The 17140-nt window shown below is 36.3% G+C and overlaps 1 protein-coding gene across 3 annotated transcripts in view; it reads left to right on the top strand.

The window, feature by feature from the left end:
- LOC149534315 (uncharacterized) overlaps nucleotides 1–16876 on the top strand; it is a 91607-nt gene extending 74731 nt beyond the window's left edge. For all 3 annotated transcript variants that reach the window (XM_089802983.1, XM_089802982.1, XM_089802984.1), the window contains 2 exons: nucleotides 12768–13010; nucleotides 15996–16876. In XM_089802983.1, the coding sequence (XP_089659109.1) occupies nucleotides 12768–13010; nucleotides 15996–16627 (875 nt within the window). In that variant the 3' untranslated portion in view covers nucleotides 16628–16876. The remainder of the gene's footprint in view (nucleotides 1–12767; nucleotides 13011–15995) is intronic.
- The last annotated feature ends 264 nt before the right edge of the window (nucleotides 16877–17140 follow it).

The raw sequence follows: 17140 nt of genomic DNA on the forward strand, positions 1-17140 counted from the left end.
TACAAACCAAATCATTGCAAGCAAGAAACAAACACAAAAAATGCCATTTTTAGTGTTTTAACATAGGAGGATAGGTGCAAAAGAGTTTTTTTTTTTTTTAAATTGCCGAGTTTTTCCGGAAAAATTTGCTATTTTTTCCTCTAGAGTTTTTCTTTGGAAAATCCTCCCAGCCGAACTCAGCAATTACTTGGCGATTAGTCTATGTATGGGTGGAACCATTGCTGCTTTGTCCGGCACACCTTGATATAACATTTTTTTGGGTGCGTGGAATTTTATAGGAACATTTAGTGGTTGTGTCGTTTAACAATGGGGCTATTCACAATTTCATAGATGCTGCTTTGGCTGCTAAGAGGGGACTTCAGATTCTGTGGATCATGAGGGTTTTGATGTTAAGGAGGCTAGTAGCCTTCAACTGATATTTGAGTATCACTTTAGGTAAATACACTACCGTTAATGATTTTTATGTGGTTGCATTAGAGGATACAAATGCTATACTAGGCATTGAGGGGATGTAATCTCTCGATAAATATTCTCAACAGTTTTAATAGATTGGAGTTCTCATTTAAGGCTGATAGCAAGAAGATGGTATTAAGGGGAATGTCCAACAATGCACCCAAGGTTGTTTCAACTAAGTGGACAGAGGCCATCTTCAAATACAGAGATGTCTCTTGGGCAACAAAAAGTTTGATTACTTCCCAATCTTCTAATGACAGTCCTATGTATTACCATGATGATATATAGCGAGTGTTGGATAAGCACAATGAGGTGTAGTGACATTCCAGAAGGCACATATCTAGATAGAAGATTTGAGCATACTATTGAACTGTAAGAAGTATCTTAGCCGTTAATCACGTCTCCCCACAAACACCCAAAGAAACTAATGGACCCAATTTAGAAGGTTGATCAAGGAGTTGTTGGACATGGGACACATTAAGCCCAGTTTAAGTCCCTTTGCTTTATTAGTGGTCTTGGTGAAAAAATAAGAGTGGGACAATGTGGATGTGTATTGACTATAGAGCCCTCAACAGAAAAACAAAAAACAAAACAATTATCCTATCCCTTGGATTGATGAGTCACATACAATATATTTTTATAAGAGTGATCTTCATTCCTATCCCATTACTATTAGATCAGATTGAGGGAACATGGCATACATAAGTGGACTTTCACATTTCATTGCAGACATTGCATGTTCCTAGTTATGCCCTTTGGATTAACAAATACACCTACAACTTTTTAGTCTTGCATGAGTCATATTTTTGATGAGCAATTACAAAAGTTTTTGCTCGATTTTTTTTAATGACATCCTCATATATATCAAAACACAATAAGACCATCTAAAGCACTTGGATGAGGAATTAGGAATTATGGAGGGTCAATCATTATATGCTAAGATATCATATTGTGAGTCTGAAATGACATAAATCCTTTATCTAGGTCACTTGATCAATGTTTAAGAGGTTCAAGTTCACCATGAGAAACTAAATGTATCCTTGACTGGCCACCACCAAAAAATCTCAGAGAGTTATGAGGTTTCTATGGTCTATAAAGTTATTACAAATAATTTGTTAAAGGTGTTTCACAATTCGGGGCATCTTAAACAGATCTCACAAAAAGAGGAGCTTTTAGATAGACATATGAGGTTCAATGAGTTTTTGATATACTCAAGGAGGTGATGAGATCTTGCCTAGTCATGGCATCAACATATTTTATCTAGCCATTTGTGTTGGGGTTTGATGCACTTGGCAAGGCATTGAAGTTTTGTTGATGACAAATAAGCATCCCATTGCCTATGAGAGTTGGAAACTTAAAAAAGTAGAGAAAGTTTACTCCATATATGACAAAGAAATGCTTGCCATCATGCACATGTTGGCAGAATAAAAAGGATCTTAATGAGAGGCAATGAAAATGAGCAAAATTCAGTTGTAGGACTTTGATATTGAATAATTTAAGGGCAATGAAAACATTTTTGCTGATGCCGAATCTTTGAGACCCATGGCTTGCTTTTTAACTAATATATTAGCTAAGTGAAAGGCTTATCCGTTGGTTGAATATTCCAAGATTCCTTTTGCATGTGATATGTTGGACAACAAAGTGCTAGATGATAGATTTAAGGTAGTGGATGAGATAATCTATTACAATGATTAGCTTTTGGATTAGATTGTGTTAGCAATTTTGTCATCAACATTTCTAATCACACTATGTGATCCATCATCAGAAATTTGCATCTCTTGCTCTCTTCATCCTGATGATGGATCACGTAGTTTGATTTGAAACATCAATGATTAAAAGGCTAACACAATCTAATCTAAAGCTAATCACTGTAATTGTAATGGATTAGGGAAATCTAATATCTCTGAGATCATCTATTACAAAGATAATATACTAGTTCTTGAATCTGTTGAAGGAGAGAATTCTAAAGGCCATCCATGATACATCATTAATAGGTCACTTCAGATATATTAAGACTTACAGGTAGGTTAAAGAAAGGTTCCCTTGGATGGGTGTCAAAGATGACGTGTTGAGATATGTTAAGGAGTGCATGACCTGCTAAGAGAATAAGGCAGAACACACTTTTCATGTTGGATTACTATAACCACACTTATTTCAGAACAGAAATGAGAGTATTGTCATTAACTTTATTATTTTTTGACCGGTTAACGAAATTGTTCAATTCTTTACCATATCATTAGATTACAAAGCATCAGAGGTGGTAGATTCATTTTTCAAAGTGGTGTTTCAACTTCATGATCTACCCAAGAATATTGTCAGTAATCGAGACAGAAAAATTGTTAGCACATTTTGGTAGGAGTTATTCTGATTTATTGGCATTGAGCTGTAATTTTCTTTGTTTTGTAATAACTATTAAATAATAAAATATTATTAAATAAATAATGATAATAAAATCATATATTAAAATTAATTTTAAAATATCAAAATAAGAAATACAAATAAATATTATCATTATAATATTAATAATAACAAATGATATAATCTGGTATCAATAAAATAATATTTAAAATAAGATTAAAAATAAATAATAATAAAATTATAATGAATAAATAAATAGATAAAATTAACTACAAGAAACAATATTATAAAAAGTATGTTACCTTTCTAAATAGGATTTAATAATAAATGATAATAAATTTAAAATAAAAATGTAAAATAATATAAATAATATAAATAATATAAATTAACTAAATCTAATAAAAGGTCAAGAGATATTTAATAAAGAGTTACAACTCTTCGAAAGGATTGTAATTATAAATGATTGTGACTCTTCAAAAAGGTTGTAATTATGAAGTGTTGACTTTTCGAAAGGACGCTAATGACAAATAAAACGAGATTTATAAATTTGCATTGAATAAGAGAAAACAAAGAATCGTAACAAAATGAGAAAATATGATAAGATAACAAAAGAGATGTAATTGCATACCTTTTAGCTTATATTTAACGTCAAAAGCAACTCTAAATGGTGGTAAAGGCTTTAGGAAGGTATGTGTATGAGGTATATTATATATTCAAAGTTTTCTTTACATTATTATATGACATGTCAACATATAAATGATTGGCTATATAAATATATTTACATATGTGTGTGTGTGTACTAAAAGCACATATACATTAATTCAAAATAATGATATTTTGTGATTATTTAAATTTGATGTTGTGTTCCTTAAATGAATACAAAGAAATAATAAATCAAATTTCCATAGTGTTAGCATAGGGATTGTGTTCAACTCTATATAAATGGCTAAGTGCTAGTGTAGAGATTGGGATCATCTGTATATAAATGGATAAGCTGGGATTAACAAAACCCCATAGTGCTAGTGTAGGGATTGTGCTCAACTCTATATAAATGGCTAAGTGGTAGTGCAAGGATTGGGATCATCCCTATATACATGGCTAAGTTGGGATTAATGAAACCTCATAGTGCTAGTGCGTGAGGTTAGTATAACCTTTGTATAAATGGATAATAATGCTAGTGCCCAAGGTCAATATATCCCCTCGATAAATTGCTAGACAAGATCAATATGATCATCATAATACCCTAATATTTTGATGAGTTAGCATATGCATATGTGATAAGCCTTGGGTAGAGGATGTCCCTTCCAAGAAGAGACCTTAGGGGTGCACTTCAAAGAAGACAGTAAAATAATTAAGGGTTAGGGAACCTGTTCTGGAGACGTCCTTTAGGTTTGGGGTTAGAATTGGGGTAGCACTTGCACTTATTATAGTTAAACTTGTTATTGTTTAAATCTAACATTTCTTTGCAGTTTCTACCTGTCCAAAGCTAACACTAGTTATAGGGGTATTATATGAACTAGCACCTAGCACAAATTGTCACCCCTAGATATACAATCAAACAAAAATAGTGAACAAGTGCGTTGAGGGGTATTTGCATAACTATGTTGTAGGGCAACAAAAGGCAGGGATTCGCTGGTTGGAGCTAGGAGAACATTACTACAATACTATCTATTATATTCCTATACGAATATCTCCATTCAAGGCTTTATATGGATATGATGCTCTTTTATTTGTAGATATGGAATATGGTGATAATAGGGCTCCCAAGGGCAAGTACAGATATCCTCAATACGCTTAAGGATAATCTTTGTCATATTTAGAGCGAACAAAAGACTTATGTCGATGAGCACAAGATTGAGCATAATTTTTGATGTTGTTAATATGATTTTCTTGCATCTCTAACCTTACAAATAGGCTTTATTCTAAAGGAGGAGTGCTGAAAGTCTGAAATCAAATGATTACGGGTCTTGCGAGATAAACCAAATAGTTGGGAAGTAGTGTATGAATTAGGCTTACCTATAGACAAGAAGATACCTAACATATTTCATGTATCACACCCTAAAAGGCACTAGGACAACACAACTCGAACATCTTCAAGGCTTCCTCTTTTAGACAAAGAAGGCAAGTTGGTATTGGAACCCTATGAAATCTTGGGAGAGCGGAAACTTGTAAGCCAAACCATCGAAGAACATCTATTTAGTTGGAAGGATTTGTCAATAGAGGATGCTACTTGGGATAGAGACCAATTTCTACAACACTCATAAGTATAGTTGCTTGAGGACAAACAAAGTCGAGAAGAGGGGACTGTAATGTCCCTTCGCAGGAGCTAAGTCTTGAAATTGGAAAATTAAATCAATTATTTAATATATTTTTTAAAGTGACAATTAATGGAAAATCAAATAAATAATTAATAAATGACTTAGGCTTAAGTTAATTAAAGTCACTTTTAAGTCATGACTATATAGGACACTGAAGATGACAAAAAAATTAATATTATATTAATGTCCTTGGAATTGGTAAAACCATGAAAGGACATGACTAAGGTAATGATATTATTCAATATAGTTTTGAGAGCTTCCCAAATTTGTTTTATGGGATTGGAGCTTGGGAAAATACCATTATTGATTGTGGAAGACCTATTCTAGGTGCTATTGGAGGAATCAAATCTAATTTCTCAATTGGATTATTGATCGATTTACATAAATTAGTGAGGTCTTCCTAGAACTATTTTAGAGTTTCAAGCTATGGATGGTATGCTATATGATTTATGATGAGTGTTTTAGAATATTGAAATGCATGGGTTTGTTGTAGTTATAATTATACAAGATTGTTAGTCAACGTCATTGGAGAAAATATGTGCTAGAAAGAAAATTATTATATTATCCAGGCAATAAGTTAAGCATGATAGTGACTATGTTTACTAGTTTTGATGTGTCTGGTAACAGTACATGGATCCAATGCTAAATCTTCAATGCACTATTTCCTATATTACACAACAGTTAAAGAACAAAGTAATGTATGTTTACTGTACAGGGTAAAAGGATACTTATCGTATGTAGTACAGTAAGATATAACACAAAACATATACTTTATTCATATATGCAATATGCACTTCAATTCTTACAATCTGATTATGCTCATTACAATGATTTTGATGATGATTCAAAGTCCCTTTTGGATGGTGTACATATATTTTTCTGAAGGGGTGACTTAATCATCACGTGTCCGTTCGGATACTATTCTACTCGTCGGCTACAATATAGAATTTACCAACAACATCATCCCTCCCAAAAAATAAAGTCGTCTCTGGACGACAATTGCAAAATTACCGAGACAGATTAACAAAATGGAATACATTAACTGTGACTAACTATAACAGGATAGATTTTTTTTCGTTACACCATTTTCACATTCATCCCTTACTTGCACCAAATTGGTCTCCAAAAACATGTTGCATCTGTAGCCTCTGTTAACACAATACTATCACCTTAGCCAATTTGACCTTAATAGCCACCCATGCCACATTCTTTGCTTCCAACTCCTGGGTACACTGAGCCAAGTGTCGCTCTACTGCTTCCAACTGGATGATCAGCTCCTCCTGAGCTCTGTATGCAACCACCAAGAGAGCCTCACGTCCAACACCTACTTCGAGTGCCTCAAAGCGTATCACCCCTCTCGAAAGGCTTGCTCCAGTGCTCTTTCCACCTTTGGCACACAGACATTCCATGCCTACAGTAGCTCCAGGTCTCATCAATTGATCACACTTCCCACGACTGATAACTAAAGTGGGGTAGAGGGGTAGAGCCCCAGGTGTGCTCCCTGTCGCGATACAGGGTGGGGTTGAGGAGTAGCACCCCCACCGCCAAGACCAAATTAGCACCCTCAAACCCACAAAAAAGTCCATGGAACACACCATTTTTGTGATTTTCTTTTGATCCCTTACTCTTTCTGCCAATCACTTATGTTTTACTACTTGTTTATGTCTTTCCCTTCCCTACGGTATCATACATTATTCATTGTGAATATTTTTGATTTGTCGTCTTTTTTTTTTAAGAACCTTTTTGCCATACTCTGGTATGCTCCGCATTTCAAAAAGTCGTACGGTGGTCTAGTATATCTCCTATCGGCCATATAGTTGTCTCTTATTCTCTCCTAAAGCTTTGTACTTCCTGCTCTGAATTTTTTTGTCGTATGGTCCCACCTAATCTTCCTGTGCTTTTTGACCGTACTGTCGTATGGTGTGCCCCTCTAGCAACTTTTCGGGCCGTACGGTGCTTTTTCTTCTGAATGTATTCTTCGAGTCTGAATGACATCCCTTGCATTGGATAGCCGTACGGTATGCCTTTCCTTTTGCTTTTGAGTGTCGTATGGTGCCTTTGCAATGTCTCCCTTCTTTGTCTTCTGTATGGGCCGTACGCCACACTTTTGTGCCACCAAATTGCTGTACGGTGCTCAAGTTTCACCCTTCCCTCACTGCTGTACGGTGACCCTCCCTTTTCCATATGGCCGTATGGAGGCTGTTTGTGTGCACAATTCCTCTTTGCACTTTCACAAGCCATACGGTATTCCTTCCCAATAGTTGTATACTTCCGATTTTCTCCTCTTTATGCTACTGTACGGGTCTTAAAGGCCGTATGGCATTTTAATATTCTTGTTCTTTATACTCATCTTTTTATTACTTCCAGGTTTGTACTTAGAAATTATGCTCGACTTTATATATTATCTACATTTACATATATACATTAATAATTACTACTTTTATACTGTCTCTCAATTGTTCGTCCATGTAGGTGTGTTATTTCTTTCATGATAGACTTTTAGCTTCAACCCATTCATTGCATTAGCTACTTCCTTCCCGTCGAGCCTCCATAATTTTATTGCTCTGTTATCGCCCACTTCATGGATCTTGTATGGTACGACCCATTTAACTTTAAATTTGCCTGGTCCGATTTCGTTCTGCCCATTATAATTCAAAACTAATTGGCTTGGTTGAAATCTATTCAATTCCAAATGCTCGTCATGACATACTTTTCGCCTATTCTATGTAGCCTCCGTGGCCCATTGTGCCTGCAATTATCGCCCATCAAGTTTATTTAAGTTATACAATCTCTCGCTCAGGTTTTCCATATTTCCTAGTTTGTTCTCGATCGTGATCCTTAAACTTGGTACCATGAATTCCGTCGGCTGCCACTCCCTTCCGTCAATAGCTGTATTCTTGATTCTAGAACCTTCACTCCGTACTACTTCAATTTTTATTAAGCCCTTCCTCTTTGTTTCCTATGCAGATTGTACGATGTGTTTTCCTTGCTGTTGGTACCTTTCTACTAAATCCGTGGTGTGGCGTAACATTTTCATTCTGCGCGGTCTGTTGATCATGTACCATACGGTGGAATATTTCCTTTTGTTAGGTTCGTACAGTATGTTCTTCCCTTCAGCTTCAGCTGTAACTGCCTTTCCTTATTCCACTTCTTTGTATTCCTTTGGACATTCATCTTCCTCTCCTTTCTCACCTTCGTCGACCCTTAACATATTACAGCTCAGAAAGATCTTGTAATCCTCCATCTGCCAGTGGAGTAGGCCATTCATTGAGTCTAGTTCGTCATCATTCGACCCTCCTAATCTCAACACTCCTTCGTCCGGTTCCATTCTCTTCTTTCCTTCATCATCACCTTCACCTTCACCTTTGGAATTTGATGACGTTGCCTCCTCACCTACCATCTATGTGTGCAGGTCAATTATGAATCTTCTGCCTCCGCGTTCCATGGATAGGGTATTTCATTTCCAGTCATGTTTCACTTTTGCTTGTACCAACCAATCTCATCCAAGGATAACGTCATAACCTTTTCTTTTCAGTGGAATGACGACAAAATCTAATGAAAATGGTTGCGTTCCAATAGTTATTGGCTGTGCCATCAAGGTTCCCACCAGTTTGATTACATGCTGATCTGCAGTGAGTAACTAGAATGTAGGTGGCCACAACGTAGGTTGTCCCAACTTTTTCCATATATCCTCTGGTAACACATTCACACTTGACCCTTCGTCCACAACTGTGTTTGTAAGTACTGTTCCCAAGACACCCATCTCAACTACTGTCGGATGCCTTCCCGTCATGAGTGCCAGTAGCACTGGATCTGCTGCAGTCGTTCCGCTACCATCCTTTTTCGTTTCCTCCGTTGCTTTCAGAAATGGTGTCATATTTAGAATCACCATCCGTAACTGATGCATTGTAAGAAGGTCAGTTAATTTTATAGGAACATCTATTTGAATTACTTGCCTTATCATGTTTTGTTTAACCAGGTTCCTCTTCGAGGTGTCAGTAGTGTCTTTTACTTGTAACTTTCCCGTTTCCATCCATTTTTCCAATTCCGTTTGTGCTTGTTGCAACCTCTTCTTTTCTTCCTTTGCATCAGGGTACTTTGCCTTCTTAGCTTGCTCATGCATAATGGCTAGTACTTCCTTCTCACATGTTTCAATGCTTAACAAATTAACCCCCTGCTTTGGGCATTTGAAATCTTCATGGTCTCCCGGACCACACCATCTGCATAACAACTACAGCGTCTCCTTCATGGTACAATCTCTGGCTAAGTGCCCCCACAGGTTGCACGCACGACATTATATCATTGGCCCTCCACTCGTGTCGTACTGATTTGACTTCGGCCTCAATTGTTATTATTGTTATTATTACCACCCCTTCGGGCCAGTTGTTGCGATATCCTCTTGAGGTTGCATCGTTGTTCGTCTTTGTTCGGGTGGACACTTACTGCGTCAATAACACTTGTTGGTGTCCCTTTGACTTCATATTGAACGGGCATTCCCTGAGTGAATGTCCCGCAATTTGGCAGATATCACAAAGTTGTTTTTTCGGGCAGGAGCCCTTTCTGTGGGCCTCCTCCTTATAGTCCGTACATCACAATTCCCCTTTCATCGAGTCAGGATTCTTTTTTAGATTTTTTAATTCTTTCAACACCCATAGCATATTGTTCTGCAACGCTCAAACTTCCTTGCTTGATTCTTCATCAGTGCTGCTACTTTTGGATGATGAATTGTCTGAGTCCGATGATTTGTGCTTCTTCTTCTTGCTTATTTTTTGTTCACTCTCTAGATCCATTGCCCAATTGTACGCATCTGCATAAGATGTTGGAGTTACAATCTTCATTTTCTTCTTCAGAGCCGGCAATAGCCCCTCAACAACCATCGTTTCTTCAATCCATCAGTCAGTTGGCTCTCCATCTTCCCCACCAACTCTTTCAGCCGTCTTGCATAGGCACAGATTGTTTCGTTCTTTCCTTGCTTTGTGTTGTATATTTCTGCTACGATTTTGTTATCGTCCCTTAGCAATCGAAACTCTACTATGAACTCCTTCCTAACGTCTGCCCATGTAGTTAATTTTTTGAGGATCAGCATCCACAAACCAATCAATTGTTACACCCCGCAGGGTTGCTGGAAACTACCGGACCCAATCATCCTTGTCTGTTACACCATTTGTTCTCCATATTGTTTCACACGTTTTACAATGTCTGATCAGATCTGTCATCCCATCACCATTAAACTTCGACAATTTCTCCTTTGGTTATGCCATTGTTACTTTCTTTTGATTTTGTGGTACTTGTGTCCTCGTGCTGTTCTGAGCACCCGCACTATTCTGAGCATCCGTGTTGTTTTGCCCAACCGCGCTGCTTAGGACAACCGTCCCACTTCCAACAACCGCGTTACCTGGTGAAAGAAGATCTTCCTCAAGTGAATTTGTTCGATTCTCTACCTGTATCTAGTCGTTGGGTGTATCAGGAATGAAGAGTTCACTGCATGCTTGTGCTCCTTCGACACTTGGAGTCGTGCGAGTTGCTTCCCTTCCGTTCGGATGCTCTACCCTTGGCGTATACAAGTTAAGGAACTCCTCCCTTGTCTCTTCCACCAAATTCAATCGCTGTTGAGTCTCTTCTAGCAATTCCTCGGCACTCCTCGGTCTGCTAGGTGAATGCACTCCCTCCGTTTGTGCTCCTTCACCCCTTTGGCGTCTGTCGGCAATCTGCTGAAGCTTGTGTCTGCGCTCCCCTTGTTGTGCTAAAATCAAAACTTCTTGTGCTGTGTGTATTTCATCCTTATCTTTTATCTTATTCCTATCCTTGTTAAGCAGATTCGACATTAATCTTCATAACATTTCCTTCGTTCCAGGTTCGACTGGCAATGGCGCCAAATGTTTACCGTACAGGGTAAAAGGATACTTATCGCATGTAGTACAGTAAGATACAACACAAAACAAATACTTTATTCATATATGCAATATGCACTTCAATGCTTACAATTTGATTATGCTCATTACAATGATTTTGATGATGATTCAAAGTCCCTTCCGGACGGTGTACATATTCTTTCTCAAAGGGGTGACACAATCGTCACCCGCTTGTTCGAATACTATTCTACCCGTCGGCTACAATATAGAATTTACTGACAACAATGTATATTTAGAGGATGACTTTGGGTAGCCTTGCACAGTAATAGAAGAGTATTTTGGTGGACATGAATCATTTCTTTTTGTCATTTAGTTGTGGAGGTCAATAATCTTGGAGTGTCATATTACTGCTATTGTTGGATTGTAAGTCACATTATTCTTTGTTTCAGGGTCACACTTTTTCTTCTACAACATAAGTAATCTCGGGTTGAAATGGTAATTATCACTTATTGGACAACATTTCTTTGTGTTTGATCACCACCAACCTAAGTTGCTAGTTTAGGTTTGGGGACGGATTCGAATTTGGATTCGGGTTTGTGGGTTCGGGTAAAATTCTTATTTTCCATTTGGGTTCGTGGGGGGGTCTATGAGTGTGTGTATATGCATCATATATAAAAAAAAAAAGAGAAACAATATTTAGGACTAGGCTTGAATGCCAATGTGGTTCCCAATTATTCAATATATATTTCAATTTGGTGTGATATTTTAAATCATCTTTGTGTTGGACTTGGATTAATTCAATTGCTATTCATATTTAGTGTCACATGTTTTATTTTATAAATGGTGGGCTTGAATATATACACACCCACACACACATATATAGATACACACACACACACACACACACACACACACATATTTATGTACATAAATATCTGTGTAAGTTGTACCATTTAATATTAAATTATATCAAATAGTAGTTTACTAATGGTACTGTTATACCATTTTGGCTGATTGCATCTTATAATAGTACCATTAGTAAACTTCAATTTGATATAATATATACACAAATTAATTGAGGGCTTAATTAATTTGAGGAAATATCTATACAAATCTTCACGAGTCTAGAGGAGCCTGTCTAGTGACAGGCAGGCTAATTTTCTTCTGCAATTTTTTTTTATTGTTTAGTAGCACAGGGGTAGTGATATGATTGTAGTAGAACTATTGGGGTTTCTCTATACGGTCATGTTGTAATTGCTCAAATTTTGTTCATTATCCCCAATAATCGTCTGAGAAGTGGTTTTGGTATTTTTCTGTTTTTGTATTAATGAATGCATTCCTTTGCCTCTATAGATTTGAAAGAAAATAAGGTTCTTGTGACTACATTATGAACTTACAGTTCACATCGACATATAGATGTTTTTGCCAGTAGGTTTGCTCAGCTGCTGTGAATAGCTGGTGTTAATGTTTTGTCATGAGAAGGAACCCAATTCCCAATATTCTTTAATAGTAGAAATGGTTGTTATCAGGGGCAACAGGGGCTTTTCTAGATTCGCAAATAGTTGTGGTCTTGTTTGAACTCAATAACCACTATGTGTTTTAGTTCAATTAAGTAGAGAAGCACAAGTTTTGAGAGGAAGGATTATTGTATCTTGGATGAAAAACAGATATAGATTCTAAATTCTAGTAGTTAATTTTCACTGCTAAAACTATTCATGTTTATTGTACCATATGCTATATTTAAATTTATTTGACTTCACCATTGTTTCCTTTCATTTGATCTCAGATGTCCATGGAGACAAAAGTCTCAAAAATTGTGAGCCAGCACTTTGGGAACAACTGTTAGAAACTAATGTGAACAAGTCAGCAAATCAGGAAACCTACCAAAGCCCTGAAAATGCTGGAACCTCTCCTGGAAATCCATTCATTTATGAAAATAAGCTCTCAAGCAAAGAAGAGGTACCTCAAACTTTAGCTATTGATGGAATACATGGATTGATATCAGAGCAGCGTGAAAATATGTCCTCAGGTAACAAACTTGTTGGGAATGTTGATGGATATGTTTTATTTTTATTTTTAATAGCATCACATTGATATCTAATTTAGGCTTTTAAAGTTAGCTTTGCTAAGTCCCGAAACTAATGATGATCTGGTTGTTACTAGAGAGTCTATCATCTTTCCTTTTTTCAGTTATAACAATGACAAAAATAGCCTATCCTTCATGGTGTTTTTGGGACAGAGGCAGGAGATATTGAGACATGTTTCTGGGATGCCATTTTTTGTGATAGTAAGGGACAACAGAAAATGTGTTTGTGGGGATTAATTTGAATAACTTATATGGGACCAGGTAGGGTTAGTATTTCTGAGGAGTGCTTCTCCAGTTTTCTGGGATGCTAGGACAGGTTTCCACAGATGACAAATTTTGAAGACTTTTAGGGGGCTTAATATATGTATATTTGTACACGTGTGTGTATGCTTGTGCGCACATGTGTTATAATACATAAATTAAAATAATAATAAATATATAATGATTATTTTATAGATGAAATTATTACCACGTTACTAGGAGACTCATACCTTAACCCTTGATACTTATGTCTCATACCCAAAACATGCTTGTGCCTTGAAGGCCTATATGGAGATATCTAAAGATGCTAGGAGACGTAGATGAAGTTTTTGCAGCTCCCATAGGTCTCCTATAAGCATCCCTTGGAAATGAGGAAACTTCTTTGTTATAGAGGTTTCTTAGATATATCACATAAATTATATTGGATTTTGTGCTGATATGTGGTTGAATAAAAAGACTAAACAAATACACCAGTAGACCTGTAATTTTCTATTTAATTTTAAAAAAGTTTACAGATTTTGGTGGCAGAAAGTTGCCTTGTTAAATCCCAAAGAAGTAAGAATATGAAGTGGAATAATAAAAGGTATAAGATGTGTACATGCATTGAAGTTAAAAAAATTGATTGGAAATTTAGTCATCTTCTGGCCCCCTCAGTATATTTTTGAAAAATAATGATACCCCTCCTATTATCTTTATCATCTCCAGCTGATTATGTTTTTAATTTACACTTGAAATTGTTAGTTTAATTTTTAATTTTAAGCACTTCAGTATTTAATAGTCTTTAAAGATATCCATTGTCTGCTCATGACGTATATTATGTAGTTCTCCAGGTAACCTTCTCCAACCTTTTTCTGAAAATGGTTTATTGCTACCAGTCCCCATACCTGTCCACATTTCCATCTCCCATACCTGTTGATGTAAGTTTAGCGACCAACATGCAGGATAAACACTTAGTATTCCCTGATGGAACACCAAATAGTAAGCTTTCTCTAGAACAGAGACACCACATATGCTAAGCTTGCAAGTAAAGATTGTAGATGTGGCTCCAAGGTTTCTTCTAATGTTGGACTAAACTCTGTTTTATGATGTGATTTTCTGGTAATCACTTGGAGACTTATGCTAACTCTTTTTGAAGGATCTATCAACTTCTTGAGTGCAAATTGAGCTTTTCTAAAAAATCCTAACAATTGTTTGAAGTTAAGTGTGAACAGATGAGCGTTTAGAAAGCTAAGCTAACTCTAACAATTGATAATGAGATGAAACTTAACCAGTTCTCGCTTCCCAAATCACTATGCAAAGGAGGGTGCAATCCTTCAAGGATGTGTGAATTATTTTCATATTGTGAATTATGGCACAACCCAAATGAACATTCTCAGTTGAAGTTAAATGCTTACAATACGTTTAGATCAACCTTACACTATTACTTGCAATCAACAAGTACCAAAAAGTATGAACATAAGTTTCACCTTTAATTCACCAATTACAATATCTTCTATTCATCTACTCAACTACTAGTCAACATAAACAAAATCGTAAAGGAAATGTAGAAACCATGTAACACTCCAAAATAACACAAGTAATCCATCATGATAACAACAATGAAGAAGAAATAATTTTGGCTGTATAATAGAAACAATTTCTTGAAGTCTCCCTTTACAAATGCTTTGAGCTAGACTTATATAGTTGCTCCAAGTATGATAAATGACTAATTGATTTGAAACCAATGACCAAGATTAAGCCAACACAACCATAATGTAACTACTGGCTACAAGCATTCAATGCCTATCCAATCACATAAAAATCACCACCTTGTGGGTCAATGAGAAAATTACATTATGAGCCAATGAGAAAATTGGTTAGGCAGAGATATTAGGTGGACTTCACATGTACAGATGGAATGACCATCTTCTATATTTAACCCCTCTCTCTCTCACACGTGTGTGTACACATGCACACACACTTCAATACACAGTTGCATCTCTGCATCCACAGGCTTTCCTTAGAACTTATCCTAGATTTCCTTTAATTTGATACATTTTAAGCCAATCAATGTCAGTTATGTGACAAACAAATCCCATAATGATCTGGATGGAAACATTTTGATTTTATGCACTGGCAACAGAGTTACGCTTGTCATGCATTGCTAATTAACTAGTGACACTGATGCTTTCTTGAGGAGTTAAATTCAGAAGTATCACAATGCAGACCCTTTTTGTAGAGCCTGTATTTGATAGTGTTTAAGGTTGCTCAGAAATTCAAATTTGTCAGTGTAGCTGAGCCATTTTCTTTGCCAGGCATTGCATTGATTGCTTGGAGTTGTTTAGGTTAGAAATTCTATATTCCCTGCTAGACTTGCCCCATGAAGATGAATACCTTCTTAATAGACATTTAGAATTTGAAGTTACAGGGAACTTGTTGAAAATCTTGATATGATGTATTTCAAGGGTACACAATTATCATGCAATTATATGTACATTATAAATTGTGTTGTTGACGTAGGTTTGTAACACAAAAATATGACACGCATATGCTTCTCTTTTTCTCCACAACCATTTTCCTAAAATCAATCATCTATGAAATTGTTGCTTGTATGAATAATCTTGATGTTCAACCATTGAAATTGTAGTTTTTCGAGTGATAAAGTTGTTAACTTTTATGATTCTACAGAGGCAGAGAGTATGCATTCTACAACCAATAATAGAGCTAAGCAAGATCCAATAATCAATTCTGGAAATGAAGGGAGTGGTGATATGAAAGCTATTCATTCAAAAGATAAAATTTCTGAGAAATCTTTGATGGTTCCGGCAGATTTGTTTGAAGCTCCTTCTTTCATGACTTTGGTCGAGTCAGGCAATCATTCTGAGCAGCAGCGTAGTCATAATGAAATCCAGCCAAAAGTTAAAGAAAGTAATGGTGATTTAAGTGCAGATGCAGAGTTGTCTTGTGGAACACATGAAAGGTTTCATACACCTTTGAGGAGCCTTTTAGCAGAAGAGAATATTCGAGGAACTCATGAACATTCTAAACCAGATCCTCTACTCGTCTTTCAACCTCAAACATCTTCTCAAAACAAAATTCAGGCAGTGCAAGCATCATCTGTAAAAGGGAGCGATCAAACTGGTACATCATCTCAAAATGAAACACTTCCACTCAAGGACATCAACTCCTATTCAAAGAAGTTGGAAGAAAAAGTATGGAACTCTCCAGCAAGATTACCAAGCATGAAGGTCGAGAAACAAAAAGCTAGCAAGGTTAAATCAGTCTGGACCATGTGTCTATGTGGCTGTGATACTAAATGATCCCCCTCCTGTTTAGCATAATTTATTGCAAAATAGCTTGACCAGTAGCTAACTTTCAACGAGAAATTATAAGTTAGTTTTGTGCCACCCAGCTTTTTCAAGCAAAATGATGCTTTTCAGTGCATTCACTACAATCTGCAGTAGTTACCCTTTTTATTTTCACTGGTAAATGGCATAATACTGTAAAAGTGACTGTTAGGATGTAAATGGCATGTTGCAGGATGTAAATAGTGTATCCTTTGTCTCTAATTGTTTCCATCTGTATTTGTTGTCCCATATGGTGATCTTTATAATTTTTTTGATTGTAAACCACAGTCAATTTTTTGAACATTAGAATCAGAGGGTGTAAGAGGGCCTTTGAACATTCCAGATTCCTAATTTTTTGTTAAGGCTGTCATGCAGTGTCATAATTATATGTAAATTTAGTTGCCTTTTTCAAAATTAACTATCCGGATGTATGGCATTCTCTATTACAATCTATTTTTACTATGATTGTGCATGTTGAAAAAGGGG

Source organism: Cupressus sempervirens, chromosome 10, assembly GCF_028749045.1.
Source record: "Cupressus sempervirens isolate cs-2001-9-10 chromosome 10, ASM2874904v1, whole genome shotgun sequence".
NCBI classification, from domain to species: Eukaryota; Viridiplantae; Streptophyta; class Pinopsida; order Cupressales; family Cupressaceae; genus Cupressus; species Cupressus sempervirens.